The sequence below is a fragment of the Lutra lutra genome, chromosome 9 (genome assembly GCF_902655055.1).
Source record: "Lutra lutra chromosome 9, mLutLut1.2, whole genome shotgun sequence".
NCBI lineage: Eukaryota > Metazoa > Chordata > Mammalia > Carnivora > Mustelidae > Lutra > Lutra lutra.
In genome coordinates this window covers 74,942,947-74,960,165 of record NC_062286.1, presented here as the reverse complement: position 1 = coordinate 74,960,165, position 17,219 = coordinate 74,942,947, and the positions used below count along the sequence as shown (strand labels likewise).

Here is a 17,219-nt window from a genome sequence, read left to right as displayed (position 1 = left end):
CAGATGGAAGCTGAAGATGTGGACAGGAACAGAGAGCAATATACAGGTGGGTAAATCTGAGTATGGACAAGAGGGGTAAGGAGTCTGGATTTCAGCCGGAGGCCCTGTGCACAGATGGCACAAATGTGTGCCCTGTCCCTGCTCTCTTTTCACACAACGTTCCATTTCTTTCCAGCCCAGGACCTTTGCAGATGCTGTTTCTGTGCTCGAACATGCTCTTCCCTACCCTCACACCCTACTTTTTTTCCTTATTAACACCAACTTATCCTCAATTTCGTTTCCTCACGAAGACCGATGTGTCCCTTCAGGATGACCCAGGACTTCCCACAGCACACCTCCTGGTGACAGCCTTTGCCAATTTTAATCATTATCTGTGTTTGCATGATTCTTTGATCCAGTTCTGTTTTATAGATTTAAGCCTGCTTACATTCCCTATACATTTCACCAATTTTTCCTTTTCTTAGGAAAAAAGATAAAAATAAACTGTGACTTAACTATTGTTCTCTAGTGAGTCACACCAGGATCCGCCTGTACCTTTTTTAGAAAAGTAAGTTTCACATTACTGAGGCAAATGGAATGTGTAATGCTTGCAAAGCTCCTGTGAGAAATCTCTCTTCAAAAATTGTGGCAGCTCCGTGATTCATGATAGATATTATTATCCTCCAGAGCAGCCTTGACCACTGTATCCACCCCAAAGTGACAGGGCTGTCCAGGCTGGCTTCACCACAGCCATTTCTCTGACACCTAGATGCGTGTGCACAAAACCTTCTCTGTCCACCTGTCAGAAAGGAACCGGGGGGGGGAGTGGTGGATAGATCCATTTTGACATTTGGGAGAAAAGACAGCCAAGAAGTCTTACGAGCAAAGGGTTGAAACCAAAGAACTCAGACACTGAGTCACAGTGCTTTGAGTGGAGCAAGAGGGGAGAATAAAGGAACATACTGCGTGGTCAGTTTTGAAGTGTCCAGTATCCTATAATTGTTTATCTTATGAAACACTAAAATTAGGCTTGGCCTAGGGAAGCGAGTCATCCCATATCAAAACTTGAAGACTAACTCAGCATTGGGGATATACAACAGGTGCTCAGCAAATACTGCTGAATGGAGGAAGGAAGGGGGGCGCGGGGGAAGGAAACAGATGCACCTATAACACTTGCTAGATAAAAGAATCACCTCCTGATAAAAATGAGACAGCCTCAATTACCCAGTCAATTCCCAAGGCTACTTCTCACTCCACTTAGCTAAACTATGTCACACTTCTTCGGTCTGAGTTCTGCCTGTCCATTGTCTTCCTTTAGACATTACTGAGGGACAATCATGCAGAGCTGAAGTTTGATGGCCTTCAGGAGTGAAGGAATATGGATGCAGAGGACCGCCCTGCTTCAGATGCCTTGGCCCCATCCTCAGGCTTCCCTTTGGCTATAGGCTGGGCAGAAACAGCAAGGAATCCCGGAAAGAATGAGGCACTGGCCACATTTCACTGGCCTGTTTCTTTGCAAAGAAAGAGTTTCTTGATGAAGTCCCCGAAGTTCATTTTTGCTTTTGTTCCCTTTGCCTTTGGAGACATTTTGCTTTGAAAGAAGTTGCTGTGGCCAATGTCGAAAAGGTTACTACTGCTTATGTTCTTCTCTAGGATTTTGATGGACTCCTGTCTCACATTGAGGTCTTTCATCCATTTAGAGTTTATCTTTGTGTATGGTGTAAGAGAATGATCAAGTTTCATTCTTCTATATATATACCTCATCAAGACAAAAAGCTTCTGTACAGCAAAGGAAACAGTCAACAAAACAAAAAGACAACCCACTGAATGGGAATAAGATATTTGCAAATGACACTACAGATAAAGGGCTGGTATCCAAGATCTATAAAGAATGTCTCAAACTCAACACCTTCAAACAAATAAGTCAAAAAATGGGCAGAAGACATGAACAGACACTTCTCCAAAGAAGAAATACAAATGGCTAACAGACACATGAAAAATGTTCAACATCATCAGCCATCAGGGAAATTCAAATTAAAACCACAGTGAGATATCACCTTACACCAGTTAGAATGACAAATATCAACAAGACAAGAAACAACAAATGTTGGGGAGGTTGTGGCAAAAGGTGAACCCTCTTACATTGTTGGTGGGAATGCAAGCTGGTGCAGCCACTTAGGAAAACAGTGGGGAGCTTCCTCAAAAAGTTAAAAATAGAGCTACCCTATGACCCAGCAATTGCGCTATTGGGTATTTACCCTAAAGATACAGATATAGTAAAAAGAAGGAGCACATGCACCTCAATGTGTATCACAGCAATGCTGACAATAGCCAAATTGTGGAAAGAGCTGAGATGCTCTCCAACAGAGGACTGGATAAAGAAGATGTGGTGCATATATACAAAGGAATATTATTCAGCCATCAGAAAGGATGAAGACTCAAAATTTGCATTAGACATGGATGGGACCAGAGGAGATTATGCTGAGTGAAAAAGTCAAACAGAGAAGACAATTATATGGTTATGCTTATTTGCGGAACATAAGGAATAGCATGGACATTAGGAGAAGGAAGGGAAAAATGAAGAGGGGGAATCGGAGGGGGCGACGAACCACGAGAGACTATGAACTCCGGGAAACAAACTGAGGGTTTTAGAGGGGCGTGGGGTGAGGGGATGGGTTAGCCTGGTGATGGATATCAAGGAGGGCACGTACTGCATGGAGCACTGGGTGTTATACACAAACAATGAATCATGGAACACACCATCAAAAACTACTGAGGTACTGTATATAATAGAATAAAAAATTATTAAAAAATGGTCAAATCGAGAGTTCCGGAGGACGGGAGTGAAGATGGCGGCCTCCCGGTCTCCGGCCCGGAGGAGCCGAGAGCTCGGGGCCCCACTCCTCAGTGCGCCCCCAGAGAACAGCGCCCAATGACTCCCATCACCCTGCCTCCAGCCGCACTCCGAGCTGACCGAGCCTGCGACCGGTTCAAGGTAACCCCAAGTTTAGAGCTCACTCCTCGGCTCTGTCTCTGTAGCCGGCTTCCCTGTTCTAATACCGAGCTAAACCTGCTTCGTAATGTTGATGCTAATAATACTGAGAATAGCACTACAGTGAAGAATTCTAGTTTGTTGAGTGGATTCAGAGGAGGTTCTAGCTACAATCATGAAACAGAGACTATCTTTGCATTACCAAGGATGCAGCTTGAATTTAAATCCATTCATGTTCAAGAACCACAGGAACCTTCATTACAGGATGCCAGCCTGAAGCCGAAGGTAGAATGTAGTGTGGTGACAGAGTTTACTGACCACATTTGTGTGACTATGGATGCTGAGCTCATCATGTTTCTTCATGATTTAGTGTCAGCTTATCTTAAAGAAAAAGAAAAAGCCATTTTTCCACCTCGGATTTTATCTACTCGACCAGGACAGAAAAGCCCAATTATTATACATGATGACAATTCCTCTGACAGAGACAGAGAGGACAGCATCACTTACACGACTGTGGACTGGAGAGATTTTATGTGCAACACATGGCATCTAGAACCCACTCTCAGATTAATTTCTTGGACTGGAAGAAAGATTGATCCAGTAGGTGTTGATTATATTCTTCAAAAACTGGGCTTTCATCATGCCAGGACTACTATTCCTAAATGGCTTCAAAGAGGAGTCATGGACCCCCTTGACAAGGTTCTGTCAGTTCTTATTAAAAAACTCGGTACTGCACTACAGGATGAAAAGGAAAAGAAAGGAAAAGACAAAGAAGAACACTAAAAAAAGTAACTTGATCTGTGAACAAATTAAGATTGTGTCTGTTAAGTTTTATTACACTGGAGTGTTTTTTTTTTGTATAGTAAAATTATTTTCAGTATAACTTAAAATAACTCTAATTTTGTGGCCATTATATTGAAAGTTTGTAAGTTAACCTGTTTATTCTAGTTCCACCATTCTATATACAGTGAAGTATTGCATGATAATGTACATTTTGTGAAAAACTAGATTAAAATATATAAATCTGCTCAGTAGGGTTTATAATCGTATTATGTGCAATATGATTCCTGCATCTTTAAAATATTTTCAGAGTAACTGTGAATTTTTGTTATTGGCCATAACTTTTAGAAAAAAATCTTATTGATAATGTGATCTTTTTTTTTTTTTGGTCATTAATTGCCTTTTCTTTTTTTTAAATGTAGTCTTGTATAAATACCTATTTGTATATAGTTTGAGTAATTGTGATATGATTATAACTAAAATATTGTTTGTAACTATTGTAATAAAGTCACAATAATTGGTTTCAAAAAAAAAAAATGGTCAAATCACTGTTTTACCCCTGAAACGAATATAATGCTGTATGTTAATTATACTGGAATTAAAAATTTTTAAAAAGAAAAGAAAAGAAAGAAGTTTCATTCAAACAAACTCGGTCATCCACAAGATAAACAGCATAGTTTATGAGCATATAAACAAGTATCTTATATTGGATAACCTATGCCATTTTTTGAAATTTACATAACAGTTGATTTCATGGTATTAGGAATCCTCGTAAATGGGCAAACTGATAAGCTACTTAGCTGGGAATGCATACGATGCAGTGTGTACATGGAGACAGGCACACATGAACCTGTGTTCACATATGAAGCCTAAGCCTCCGTGAATATTCCTCAATAAAACTTACATCTCAGACTGTGGTACATGGCAGCTCTCACAGGAGGAACCTGCTTTTACACATCCAGGAGTGAAAGTTTGCATATGAAATTTGAAGAATGCTAGTTTAGACATTCTCGGGTTATTAAAGTGAAAAAAATTCTGTTAGAGACTTCTACAAAACTATTATTTCAAAAAGAGGTGAGCATAAGACCTTCCAACTTTGTAACCTTAATGTAGATACTGTATTTGCACAGTTCTTGGTAAAACAGCATATGAATTCACTCTAATGCTGGGGATGTCTTGCCAAGATGCTGTGTGACTTAGAAGCTTTCTGTCTTGAAGGGAGAGCTGTAACTTGTGCAGACAGCTGCACACACATCTGACCAAGGGGACACTAGAACCCAAGGCCCAGGGAAGCTTTCCCAGGGCTGGATCACATTTAACTTCATCAGTTTACTGAGATAATAAACTCCCCATTTTCCGGAAAGATTTTATTTATTTGACAGAGAGAAAGAGAGAGAGAGAGGGAGGGAGTGCATGCATGTGTATGAGCAGGGGGAGGGGCAGAAGAGAGGGAGAAGCAGACTCCCCACTGAGCAGGGAGACCAAGATGGAGCCCAGTCCCAAGACCCTGAGATATGACCCAAGCTGACGTTGGATGCTTAACCAACTGAGCCACCCAATTCCCCCATAAACTTGCTTTTAAAATGACGTATACCAAAAATATTGACACAAAGAAAGTTCTTACAGCTTCATTTATCTAGGATGTTACATATGTGATTGGCATTTCAGCAGCACAGCAGATGCAGAGCTGAGATTTTTTTGTTGTTGTTTTTGGTAGGAAGTCATGCTCCAAGGGCTATTAATAAGGAGACATAACACCACCTCTCATTCTGGCCCACTCAAAGTAGGCAGACTCAGACATTGAGGCTAAATAATTATCAGTAAAAAGATTTTTCTGAAATAAGAACAATGATGAGGAGGACTCCCACACATAGGGCTTTACACAGCACAAAGGCCTGGCTTCACAGGGAATCCTAAATTGCTGGGTGGCTGCCCCTTTGTAACAGAAGAAGAGTGAGGCTTGGCGGGATAGACCATCTGCCCCCAAGTCCCTGAACGTCCCCCACATTGCCAAGGGGTGTGCTGCCAAAGGCACACCATCTACATCCCAAGACCATCCAACAAGCCCTGGTGACGTGCAGATGTGACAATCACCTGACTGACAGAGGCCGCCATACTGAGAAATCTCCATCCGGGGAATGAGACCTCTGACTCGTTTCTCCTGAGCAAGTGAAGCTGTCAGGCCACAGCTCTGTACCACTGTGACAGAACCCACTGCACCGGGAACCACACAGCTTCAGAGGATGTGGTCGTGGGCAGCAGGGCAGCTCCCACAGCCCCGTCTGTCGGCTAGGGACAAGCCCCCGGAGCTGGGTCCTGAAGGGCAGGAATAATTCTAACCGTCTTTTACTCTGGCCTTTGCTACATTCTCACCCCCTCCCCCCCACACAGTGTACAGACTGTGCCATGGGGATCCAAGTGTCAGGCGTGGCGCATGAAGAGTAAAATGCTCCCAGTCCTCTTTCCCTCTCCCTTCCTTTCATTCCCCACCACTTCTGCTCCCTGCTTCTCCTCTCTCCGTATGCATGTGCCACAAAGAAAAATAGTTCGTACATGCCAAGGAGATAAATTAATGTCTGTAATGAAGGAGGGCATAAACGTACTAGAAAACATGACAAGAGATGCAGAAGGTCTATTCCTTTGCCCTAGGGGATGGCAGTTGTGGACTCCCACCCCCTGCCTCCCATCTCTCTGTGCTCAGGAGCCCACCTGGGCTCAGGCCTGAGGCACTGCTCACAGGAAGCCACCCTCTGGGTGCTGAGTTAAGCCCCCTGCACTTTCGTCCTGCTGGAAACCAGCAGCAGGGCAGGAGGGAGGGCCCTTCCCGGTCCCATCCCCTATATCCCACGGTGGCCGGGGCCCTTGGGACACCGTTGGGTGCTGATCCAGAGCCTTCTTCCTTGTGTCCCCAAGCAGCTTCACTGGGTCTGGCAACAGTGTCACCTCCCTGACCATGAGAAGTGGGGCCTCTGCCAAGCACAGCCACTTGGGTGAAGCACACAGCAGTAAAAGCTAAGAACACATTCACTTGCTGCTTTGATTCCAAGTTGGGAAGGTTGGTGGGGGTGGCCCGGCACCGCAGGAAGCTGGTCCAGAGCCGGCACCTGCCTCCTTGCAGTTGCTGCCAAATGGCTAAGGATGAAAAATAACCAACTTTGTCTCACTGGGCTTTGTTTCACTGGGCTCGCCACAGGGGCAGGCAGAGGGCACTGATGGGGTAAGGCTGCCTTTTCCATCTGGGTAGGCGCTGACCCCGGGAAGAAGTAAGATCCAATGCTGAAAAAATTCCCAAGCGCATTCTGAGCCTAACACAGCCAAGTTGTATGCCTCCCTCCCGTTCCGGCCCCAGGAACACACAGCACGGCCTGCCCTCCTTTAAGTGTGCTGCCACCTGCAGAGCGAGGGGCCACTGCTGGGGACACCTTTGTCTCTGCCACAGAACACACACTCCTTAGCTCTGCTTTCTTGTTCTTTATTTTTAAAGACCCATCATGTTATCCTGGGTCCATGATAGGCTTTCTGGTCTGTTCTCCTGAGATCCTCCAAATGCTTGTGCTAGTGTGGCACTGGCTCATCCTACTCCCTGGCAGGGGCCCCACCTGGCAGGGGCACAGACCATACCACTGGAGAAAGCACCAGTTGCTGCCTGCTTGGCGAGGCTCCCAAGGCTCTCCCCAGCACAATACCACCCTCCCTGGAGATGTCCTCTCTGATACCTGCAGCTGGGCCACTTAGGAGTGATAGACTCCCAAAACCCAGCTTCGCAATGACACCTGTCTCCTGTTTGTCCAATGTCTCAAGGCTGCTTAACCAGGACAGTCAGCAGTTTCCAGGCAACATCTGGAGGGTTGGCAGAAGGCTCTAGATGACAAGTGTGATTCTGTATTATCACTGAAACCAAGGAGCAGGCAGGCAGCAGGGGGTGGGGCTGACTTTGGAAGATGGTTCTAAGAAAGTCCTAGCTTGCTTTTCTGTTTTCCAAAATGCATCTATATAAAATTCTTGTCAGACGGTTCACAATTAAAACAATAAAGCAGGAGCCGTGTATGTGATGGTGACAAAAGAAAGCAGTGAATTGAGAGAACTTGGTAAATAATCACCAAGAGCTTTGAAGGTTTTTATATATACTCGCCTTTGTGTGCTTTAGACCTGAAAGCCTCTTGCCTTGATGCTGGCAGGAGTCAGCTGCTAAGGGTTCAGCCTCCTCCCAGAAGAGGGACAACAGGCTGGCAGGGTCCCTCATTTCCTGTAGGTGTTTCAGGGGCCTATGAGGTAGAATGAACTACTGAAGGGCCAGAGATGGCCTCAGGGCTCATGTCTCTGGGGTCCCAGGTAGCAGCCCTCCCCCAGAGGCATGAGCTGGTCAAACCCAGCAAGACCCAGGCAGCAACCCACTCCTGCTCAAGGCCGGCCTTGCCAGCCACACTAAGCTCTAAGCCCACCCCGCTGCCACCTGCTATGGCCTGCCCCATCTTGGGGTCACAGTGCTGGATGTCCCTGGGCCCGAGAGTTATAGCGGGGGAAGATGGGCTCCAGGCAGCTCGCACGGGCACTCCTCTGTACCATGTCCCAGTGGGTGCTCTGCAGCACAGTTTGGATCTTAAACCTCTGCTCAATTTCAAGAAAAATGTTCAGGAATTTCCTTTCTTTGCTGCTTTCTTTGCCCATCTTTGCAGTGCCAAAGCCATACATCCCTTGGGACATGGGAGAACCAAACCAAAAGGCCAGTAACGCCCCTGGTGCAGTACTATTCTAATGGAGTCTATAAAGCCCCAACAGGAAATCTTTCTGCAAGGACATCAAAGGACTTTGTGTCAGGACCCTGGGCTCATTTTATTCGGAGAAAAGAGACTAAAATAAAGCAGGTCCTAGGTCTCAGATGGCTTATACCTTCTCTCATGGAATGCTCATGAACCTCTCTGAATTAAACAGCACATCTCATCTCCTTTTCGTAGGTGAGAAAAGAGGATCAGAGAAGTTAAGCAACCTGCCCAAGATCACCCAGCCAAGAAGTGGAGAATCTGATCCTCAAATCAAAGCCTGTACCTCACCCAGGTGTGGTACCAGCCACCCACCCGCTAGCCTCCTAGCATGGATTCTGCTTGAGCCCACCTGGGCTGGGGCTGACAGGCTTGTATTTCTACCAGGTCCCCGGGGGATGCCGGGGATGCTGTCCATGGGCCCTCCCTAGATGAGCACTGTGCTCTAAAAGAGTGTGTGCAGCAAAACCCACTATTTTTTGAAAGTCTCTGGATGTATACGAGGAACACAGGCAGGACCACAAAGAGATGTGACCTGCAGTTATTTCTGGGTCACGTAATTGTAGGTATTTTAAGATTTCCTTTTGTGCTTTTCAAGGTTTTGCAATTTTTCTGATTGAAACTGTATTTTATTCGTAATTAGGAGACGCTCCAATAGTTTCTTTTGAAGACAAGGCAGGGGCTGTCAGGTGACCAGGACTTGGGATCTACCCTCCCTGAGTCTGGGTCTCCTGACCTGGCAGCCTGAGGAGGGGCTAGAGCTGCAGCAGCTCCAGAGTGCAAGTTCCTGCCCAGGGCCGGGCACACCGAGGGCTCTCATCCACTGGAACCAAGAGCCCATTTGGGAGATGCCGTGCCTGTCATTTCCAAGGTACTTTCCCACTTGTTCCCCGTGTCTCCACATCATATCTATGTCCAAGCTGGAGGAGAAAGTACCACTACGAGGCAGGCAATCCTCTCAGCCACGGCTGCCAGGCACGTCCAGGCAGGCTGGCCCACAGTGAGCATCTGTCACGGGACGCAGCATTCCTTCTGGTCCCACCGTGTCTCCCGTCCCACAGGTGGGCCCTTCCCACTGTGTTCTGCACCCCCCTGCCCCGAACTGCCCTGGAACAGGGATGCAGGGCCTGCCAAGAAGCTGACTGGGAGAGACTCCACGGGACATATGGCACTTAGCCTCTCTGTGCCTCTAGAACAGCCCCCACACACTCTTGGGACTTTAAAGATATCACAGTGTGGTAACCAGCTCTCCCAAGTGCAAGCCTACTGGGGCAAATGTGTCACTTCCTTGGCTGCCTCATTCCTGTTATGTTTACTTTTTAATATTTTTATATAAATGCAGATACTTGTACCTCTTTACTTCCAACAGCATGAGCAAAGCCCATTCTCTGTGTTGTTTCCCAAAACCCTTGATGCCCCATGCTGAATCATTACCTGGTAGCTGGAGCTGCCAAGGATTGGCCCTCGTGGGCATGTGTGACACCTTTGGTCACCGCATAAATGTGGCCTACTGGCCCATTCAGTTGCCTCTGGGTCATTTCTCAGATTTTCCATTAAGCCACAAGCCCCCAAATTAGCTTCCCGTTATTGAGAGCAAAAGCCAGAATGCTCCAGTGATCAGTCCAAACTGGAGAACATTCAGGTTTGGAGTTAGATGCGAAGCTTTGAGGAAAGTGTAAAATCCCTGAAAACAAATTCTAGATCTGGACTTGTTTGCCTTTGTTTTCTTGAACTGTGTAAGGACACAGGTAATCTTATTTTAACGCGTTAATAGGTCTCACATTGCCTTGTTGATTTAGCTATTAAAACAGTATCCACTTAGTTTATAAGCTTAGAAGAAAACAGCTGATTTAGACAACCAGTACAAATGCACTGCAGAGCGTAAATCTGTTAAATTACTTTTCAGAGTTTTCCCATTCTCTTACAGGCTGCTGACATTCCTTACTGAACATGGCGTTGGCCCTGAGGCTGAGCTTACTAAGGGCCAAGCTACAGGGGATACGGCTTTGTGTCCCCAGCACCGAGGGCTGTGTCAGAGCCCAATATGTGGTTATTGACTTACATGAATATCTTGGAAGCCTCATTTTTAAAGTGACCACAAACCACAGTTTCTGCTTTTTGTACTACTTTGTTTTTATCATCACAAGGAAAGGTAAGGTGGAATGGCAACACAGGCCACGCCCATGGCCGTTCTCCCATGGCTTGCCCCTGGCACACATCAGTAACCAAGCCCAGCATCATTATCAGAATGACTCCCTACACAGGACTCCGGGAAGCTACTGCCTGTTCCTTGGGGTAGCAACTCTGTTGGCAGAAATGGCGATGTATCTATAGAACGCTTCTAGCCTTGGCTCCACCGCTAAAGAGCTACTAACCAGCTGAATGACTTGAAATGAATCATTTCCCTCTCTGGGCCTCAGTCTCCATTACGATAGGAGTGGCTTGGACTCGTATCTGATCTCGGAAGAGACCATTAAGTTACTTCGGAAAAATAAAGGTCTGTGAAATTAGCATACATTTCTCTTTCTGCGAAGATGTGTGAGTCAGTCAACATATAAAACATGTTGGAGCTGAGGAGAATGTATAGTGAAAATACAACTTGTTTTCTTTTAAAGATTTTATTTATTTATTTGTCAGAGAGAGAGAGAGAGAGCACGAGCAAGGGGAAGGGAAGAGGCAGAGGGAGAAGGAGGCTCCCTGGTAAGCCAGGAGCTCCATGCCCGGCTCAATCCTAGAACCCTGAGATCCATGACCCGAGCAGAAAGCAGATGCTTAACTGACTGAGCCATCCAGGCACCCCCAAAATACATTTTCCACATCAGGTTCTCAAAGTACTGCTTGTTTGTGATCCACAAATGGAAGTACAATGGTAATACCACCATCCGTCTGGCCCCATCCCCCCCTTCCTGTCCCTCTTCTCCCCCACAAAACCACAGGCAGCCATGCCCGAGATGCAGCATACCTGCTCTTCACCACCAACCCAGGCCCTGGGAAAACTCTGTGCTTGTCTGGCACCTTGCGTCCTTCCTGGGAACCTCTGGCCAGTCACCACATTCGTTCTTACACATCTCTGCTCCTGGACCTTGTGTTCCTTAAGAGCAGAGATGAGTTCTTTTCATCTCTGTAGCCTTCACCTACACACAGTAGGTGCTTCATAAATGTGTTCTGAGTGAGCCTCACCACTGATGCAGCGAAAATCCAAGGGCAGCTTGCGTTAGGTAACAAATCCATAATCACTTTTAAGGAGGTCTTTCACTTTAACTTTCTTTGGAATATCTAAGAAAAAAATCTCAAATAGTTGATTTTATTTCAGTCATTTGGTAAGATTCCCTGACAAAGTGCTCCTGTGTGATTCAAATGTGGGGGCTGGCCGGGTTTGACATAAATATCTTCCTATGCTATAATCTAGAGGCACCATGCTTGGAGAGTAAGGACATGGAGCAATGTGAACTTACATTTGGCTGGTTACGTGAAGATATTTAATGTTCCAAATTATTCCAGCCTCTCTGGATTTTAAAAGACCTTTAAAAAGCAGCAAAATCCCCATTTCCTGAAATATTTCCATAGGATTTGGGTGTAGTACACAGAGCTGCCACAACACTTAGCAATTAATGACTTTTGCAGTCTCATGGGTCATAGCTGGCTTCTTCAATTAGACTGTGAATTCTCTGAGGACAATACCAATAAATCTGGTTATTTCTTTTTATCCCAAGGTGCCAAGTGTGCAGCAGGGGCTTAATAAATGCACAGTGATGAACACAGTGCAACATATAAATCATGTTCTCCTCTCACTGGCCAGGGTCATTGGCAGACACAGGACTAAGCACGGTACTCGAGCCTTGCAGGGAGAAGGGCATGCATTCTCTACTTGGCTGATGCACAGGAAAGTGACCATAGAGAGGCAGGTGCGTCCATCTGGCAAGACTTCGTGAACATGTGAGAACACGGAGGATTTCTCAGATTCTGCCTTCTAGTAAGCCAAAGCCTGAGGGTGATGGCAGCTCACCACGTGCCAAGAATTGCTATAAATATTTCATATATGTTTACTCTTTAAATGTTGGCTGAACTGAGTACTATGAGTGTCTTGTCCATGCCAGGCAACTCTGAGTCGTTAATCAGGGAAAGAGTCACCAGGTGGCAGTGGGCAAAGCAGAAAGCAGCAGCCTAGGCACAGGGAGTGCTGAGACCACGGGGCTGCTGTTTCTGAGCATGTTTGCCCGGTGCCTGCTCCCAAGGCAGAACAGGATTTCCAGGTCTCCGGCAGCAGATCAGGTAGCTGCACAGCTCGGAGGCTCGCTTCCCTCTCCACCTAGTTTCTCTCCAATGGCAAGGGCGTCTCGGCAAGAAGCGACCCAGAATACCTGATAGTCACACTGGGCTCCGAGGGAGGACAGAGGTGCTGGGGAGCCCACTTCCCAGAGCTCTCTCTGGGAGCTGCATCAGCTAACCTTGTGGCCAAATCTGACACCCCCACTGCCATCCCAGGGAGGGACCCTCCTGCCCCTACTGACCACCCCCAGGGACCAGCCGCCTCAGCATTGCCTGGGAGCTGGGGGGTGGTGCAGACTGTCAGGCGAAGCCTAGACCTACGGACGCAGAATCCCCACTGGAACAATATCCCCCAGGTCATTCCTCTGCGTGTCCAAGTTTGAGAACCACAGCTTTAGGGTAGTTGTTCCCAACCCTTGTTGCACATCAGAATCACCTGGGGAGGTTTTGAAACTCCTGATACTCAGGTGATGCCCCAGCCCAACTGTTGGCCATGGGACCCAGGTGTCAGTATTTGCTTAGTGGTTTCAGTGGCGGCCAGGGTCGAGAACCACTATCCCACAGGTGTGTCAAGACCTGTGAGTGTGGCCCTCCCGTCATTAGGTGAGCCTTCTGGTGAGACACACAGGACGCGTGTAAGGACACATGTGCTCGTCCATAAGGATAAGAAGCAGATGCAATACTGGTGCCCGCACCATTCAGGCAATGCTAATGCCATGACCTCGTGGTGGGAGCTGGGCACACAGCATCACTGGCTGGGGGAGGAGGGCTCTTCGCACTGATCCAGCCCCCTTCTGAGATGCTGCTTACAATACAGGCCTAGGGTAGCCCAGAGAGATCTACCTGCCTACTCGTGGCTAGGCTGCACTCAGAAGGGCTAGAAAACTGGACTTCCTGGGGAAGGGACAGAATGCTTCCCAGCCCCCAGGGGAGCGCCAGGGAATAGTAGGGCTGAAGCAGCTAAAGCACAAACTAGGGGTGGAGTGGGGAGCACATGGGTCTGCGTCCAGTGCTACAGCCTCCACCAACAAAGTCACTGAAGTTTAAACAAAGCAAAACTGAGGACCGCAGCCTCTTAGGAACAGAAACCCATGCAGCAGGGGAAGGTTAAAACTGTCCAGGCTGCATGCTACTGCAACTGGCTGGAAGGGGCAGCAACTCCATTCCTGGGCACTGCTGAACAGGGAGGGTGCAGGAGGGGTGGAAACCATGTGAGCTCATGGACTCAGTAAGAACCTGCCAAGGTCTGACTCTCAGGCCACCATGTGGCCCAAGACAGGAGCTACAGCGATCAGCCAGGTCAATATAGTTCCAGCCCCTAGCAAGAGTGGCTGCTGCAGGGACAGACACACGACTTATTTCAGGCCAAAGAGAGAGTCAGAGCTCTTCTGGAACTGTTGAAAATAATTCTTTCCTGTTGAGTCTGGGAAGATGTGAGTCTAGAGAGGAAAGCAGCACCAAGACACGATGAGAGAACCACAAATGCACCCGGGCACTTTCTTTAGAGTCGTGGACCCAGCTGTTCCTAAAGCCAGCTATCCATGATGTTCTAGCCACAGAGTCTGTCTCCCTGGTTTTTTAAATGCCAGACAAGGCTTTGTAAGCCTTATGTACAAAAGAAAGTGTCCCAACTAATTCTCTGAGCAAATGGGCTGGATAAACGAGGTCAAACTATCTGGACCCTCTGAAGTCACAGACAAGCTTTGTTTGGCTCCACTTTTTAAGATCTGCAGGACAAGGGCGTTTGGTGTACTTTCAGGACAGCTGCACGCAGGACAGGCTGGAATGCATGATAAAGCAGGTATCAGTGAGTGAAGGCGGGGTTCACTGTAGATTTTCATGGAGTCAAAGGCATAACCCCTGTGTCAGAGTTGCTGACGTACAGCTCAGAGGTGGGTAGAATAAGCAAACTCTATGTATGCCCTGTGGCATTCCCTGCATGTGTCCATGGGGTCATGGGGGCCTTGCCTCTTCCCTCTGGTGGGAAACAGCCTGGCAAAGGATGAAGGGCAAGGGCCTTAGAGTGACACAAACCCAGGTGGACGCAGGCAGCAAGATTCTTGGGCGGAAACAGCCATGAGGGATGCTCAGGAGAGCAAGGCTTACTTTGTCCAGGGGCCTTCTAAGCCCCAGGAGAAGCAGGGGGCAGAAGAACTCCCACGCCTCAGGGGTGACCTGGAGTAAGGCAGGTCCCCAAACTCCAAGGGACGACGGTGAGGGAAGCCTCAATGCCATCTCAGAGCAACTGGCCCAGAAGAGGGAGGACAGGGGTCTTGATGGGTCAGGGCGCCAAACACCAGAAGCATTTCTCCCATCCGGATACCAAGCACCACAGGCCACCTCCCAGAACACGGGTGCTACTCCCTGGGTGCTGAGGGCTGGGAGAAACACCACACTGGCTGAGGTCAAGACTGGAGCCCATGCAACCTTGGGAGCTCAAAGCAGAAAAGAAGCGGAGCTGCAGGGAAACCATGCTGTTTCTCAGGCACCTACACTGGCAGCCAGAGACCTGCCCCTTGGGGGCCCAGCCTGGGGCAGAAGCGACCACACCTGGCTCCCCGGGGCCTCACACCACCTTGAGGAGATTGCGTTTGGCCGATGCTAACACAAAGTGCAACTTGCACAAAGAGGCAGAGGCAATAAAATTCTAACTCAAATAGCGGGGAGCACTTGTGACAAGCACAGGTGATGTATGGAAGTGGCGAATCACTCTATTGTATGCCTGAAACGAATACCACACTGCATGCTAACTGGAATTTAAATAAAAACTTTAAAAAACCACAAAGAAAGACAGGGGAAAGCTGGGCCTGAGTAGAATAGAAAGAGCACCAAGCTGCTGTCTGCACCGGAGTCCTGGCTGTCACTTTCCAGTCTGGCCTCAGTTTCCCACTTCTCACCAGCAGTCACATGGGCATGTGCAGGACGGAAGGAGGTGACGTAATGCATAAGAGAAGGATGGAGCTAATGGGAGGGATCATTGCTCACTGTTATTTTTGGCATCTCTCGGGATGCAGCACATGGGTGCCCACCCACACCACCTCCACAAGAGGCCTGCTCTGGCTGTCCCGTCCCTAACTCGCGGGGATGTGGAAATAGTGCCGCCCACAGGAGATGTTCTGTGGCTGGGGAGCGGCCTGCATAGGATGGGTGGGCGGGAGAGAGGGGTGGCAGACCCACGGGGCAGGGTCCATATGGAGACAGAGGCTGGCAGAGGACACAAGGGGCCCTGTGGGTTAGAAGCTGGTGCCGGTCAGCAAACACCTGCTCCCTGCTGCCTGCTGGGGACTGAGCCACGCTGAGGAGGGTGAGCAGGGATCAGCAGCAAATTCCCTGCATGGGCCAGACGACTCAGGGGCCTGCAGAGCTCACAGAGCTAGGAGTGGGGCTCAGGGCAGACAGACAGGCCATGGCAGGGGCCCCGTGGAGCCACGGACCCATCACAGGCTCATGTGCTGGCCTTCTGCAAACAAGCATGCACGGGCTGGAAGCCGGTGAAAAGGGATGTTAAGATGGGGCAGAGGGGTTGATCAGAAGGCCACTCTCTCCCACAATGACTGCCGGCCAGCTTGCCTGGCCATACCACCAGGACATCCATGACTCATCCGTGCCAGCCAGCCCCACTTCGGTGGGGAGAGAAAAGTAGGGATAATGCTCTGGCCACCCCCTCACCACCACCTGTAGTCTCCTGAAAAATGGGAGGATGAACCTGAGAAGGGTGGCCTGACCTCGAACCCCAGAAACAAGAGACCACGGGGTTGGCTTCACCTCACAAGGAGGGGAGTGAGAGGGCACCTGGAACAAAAATGCACAAGAGTGGGAGGGAGTCTGTGTCCATGTCCATTGGGCATCCGTACTACAGAAGCACCAGAAGGAAGCTGGAACCCAAGAAAAAGGGCTGCACTTCACGGAGATGATTCCATCAAGATGGTGACTGAAATCCATGACTGGACAGTGCATTCAGTGACTGAGTTCTCCGGCAGCCTCAAGAAAGGGCTCAGGGAACATGGCGTCTTGCTTCCAGACTTGGAGATCATCCCCCTGCACAGGAGGGCTGATTTAAAGGCCTCTCCTTCCACTTCATGCGAAGGAGCTGCTAACCCGTGATGTTGGTGGGAAGAACGACTGCATTTTTTTATTATGGTAAAACACACAACAGCTGCATTTTTAATTTCTCAGCAAGAATAAAAAGCCAAAAGCCACAGTGATGCTACTGGAAGAATACTTACAGTTCAGAATAAAATAATTATTACAATATGATTGACAGAGTGTGATAAGAGGTAAAAAAAAAAGTTAACTCAGTAAAAGCTGCATTAGGAAGAACTGAGAATGCAGATGAAGATATGGCCATCAGAAGCTCAGAATTTAAGAGGCGGGAAACACTGGAGTCTTCACTTGACAACTAACCATTTTTCAAGCAATGGAACTGAAGCTGAAAGGTT

General features: G+C 48.1%; 2 protein-coding genes across 9 annotated transcripts in view; one reads left to right on the top strand and one right to left on the bottom strand.

Annotated features, from left to right (window-relative positions):
• CRACDL (CRACD like) overlaps positions 1–17,219 on the bottom strand; it is a 133,278-nt gene that overhangs the window by 68,082 nt on the left and 47,977 nt on the right. The window contains exons 1-2 of one of the 8 annotated variants that reach the window (XM_047745741.1): positions 12,884–12,888; positions 9,946–9,952 (exon numbers count right to left, since the gene is read on the bottom strand). The exons of the other annotated variants lie outside the window; for them this stretch is intronic. The gene's annotated coding sequence lies outside the window, so the exon portion shown is untranslated. Of the gene's footprint in view, positions 1–9,945; positions 9,953–12,883; positions 12,889–17,219 lie in introns of those variants that run through there. 8 annotated transcript variants of the gene reach the window in all.
• Positions 3,047–4,288, top strand: LOC125109093 (transmembrane protein KIAA1109-like). Its single transcript, XM_047745743.1, has one exon. The coding sequence runs from the start codon at positions 3,179–3,181 to the stop codon at positions 3,752–3,754; it is 576 nt and encodes a 191-aa protein (XP_047601699.1). The 5' UTR covers positions 3,047–3,178; the 3' UTR covers positions 3,755–4,288.

Bases quoted from the DNA above. Each gene is read 5' to 3' on its own strand.
- LOC125109093 (XM_047745743.1), top strand. From the start codon at position 3,179: ATGCAGCTTGAATTTAAATCCATTCATGTTCAAGAACCACAGGAACCT.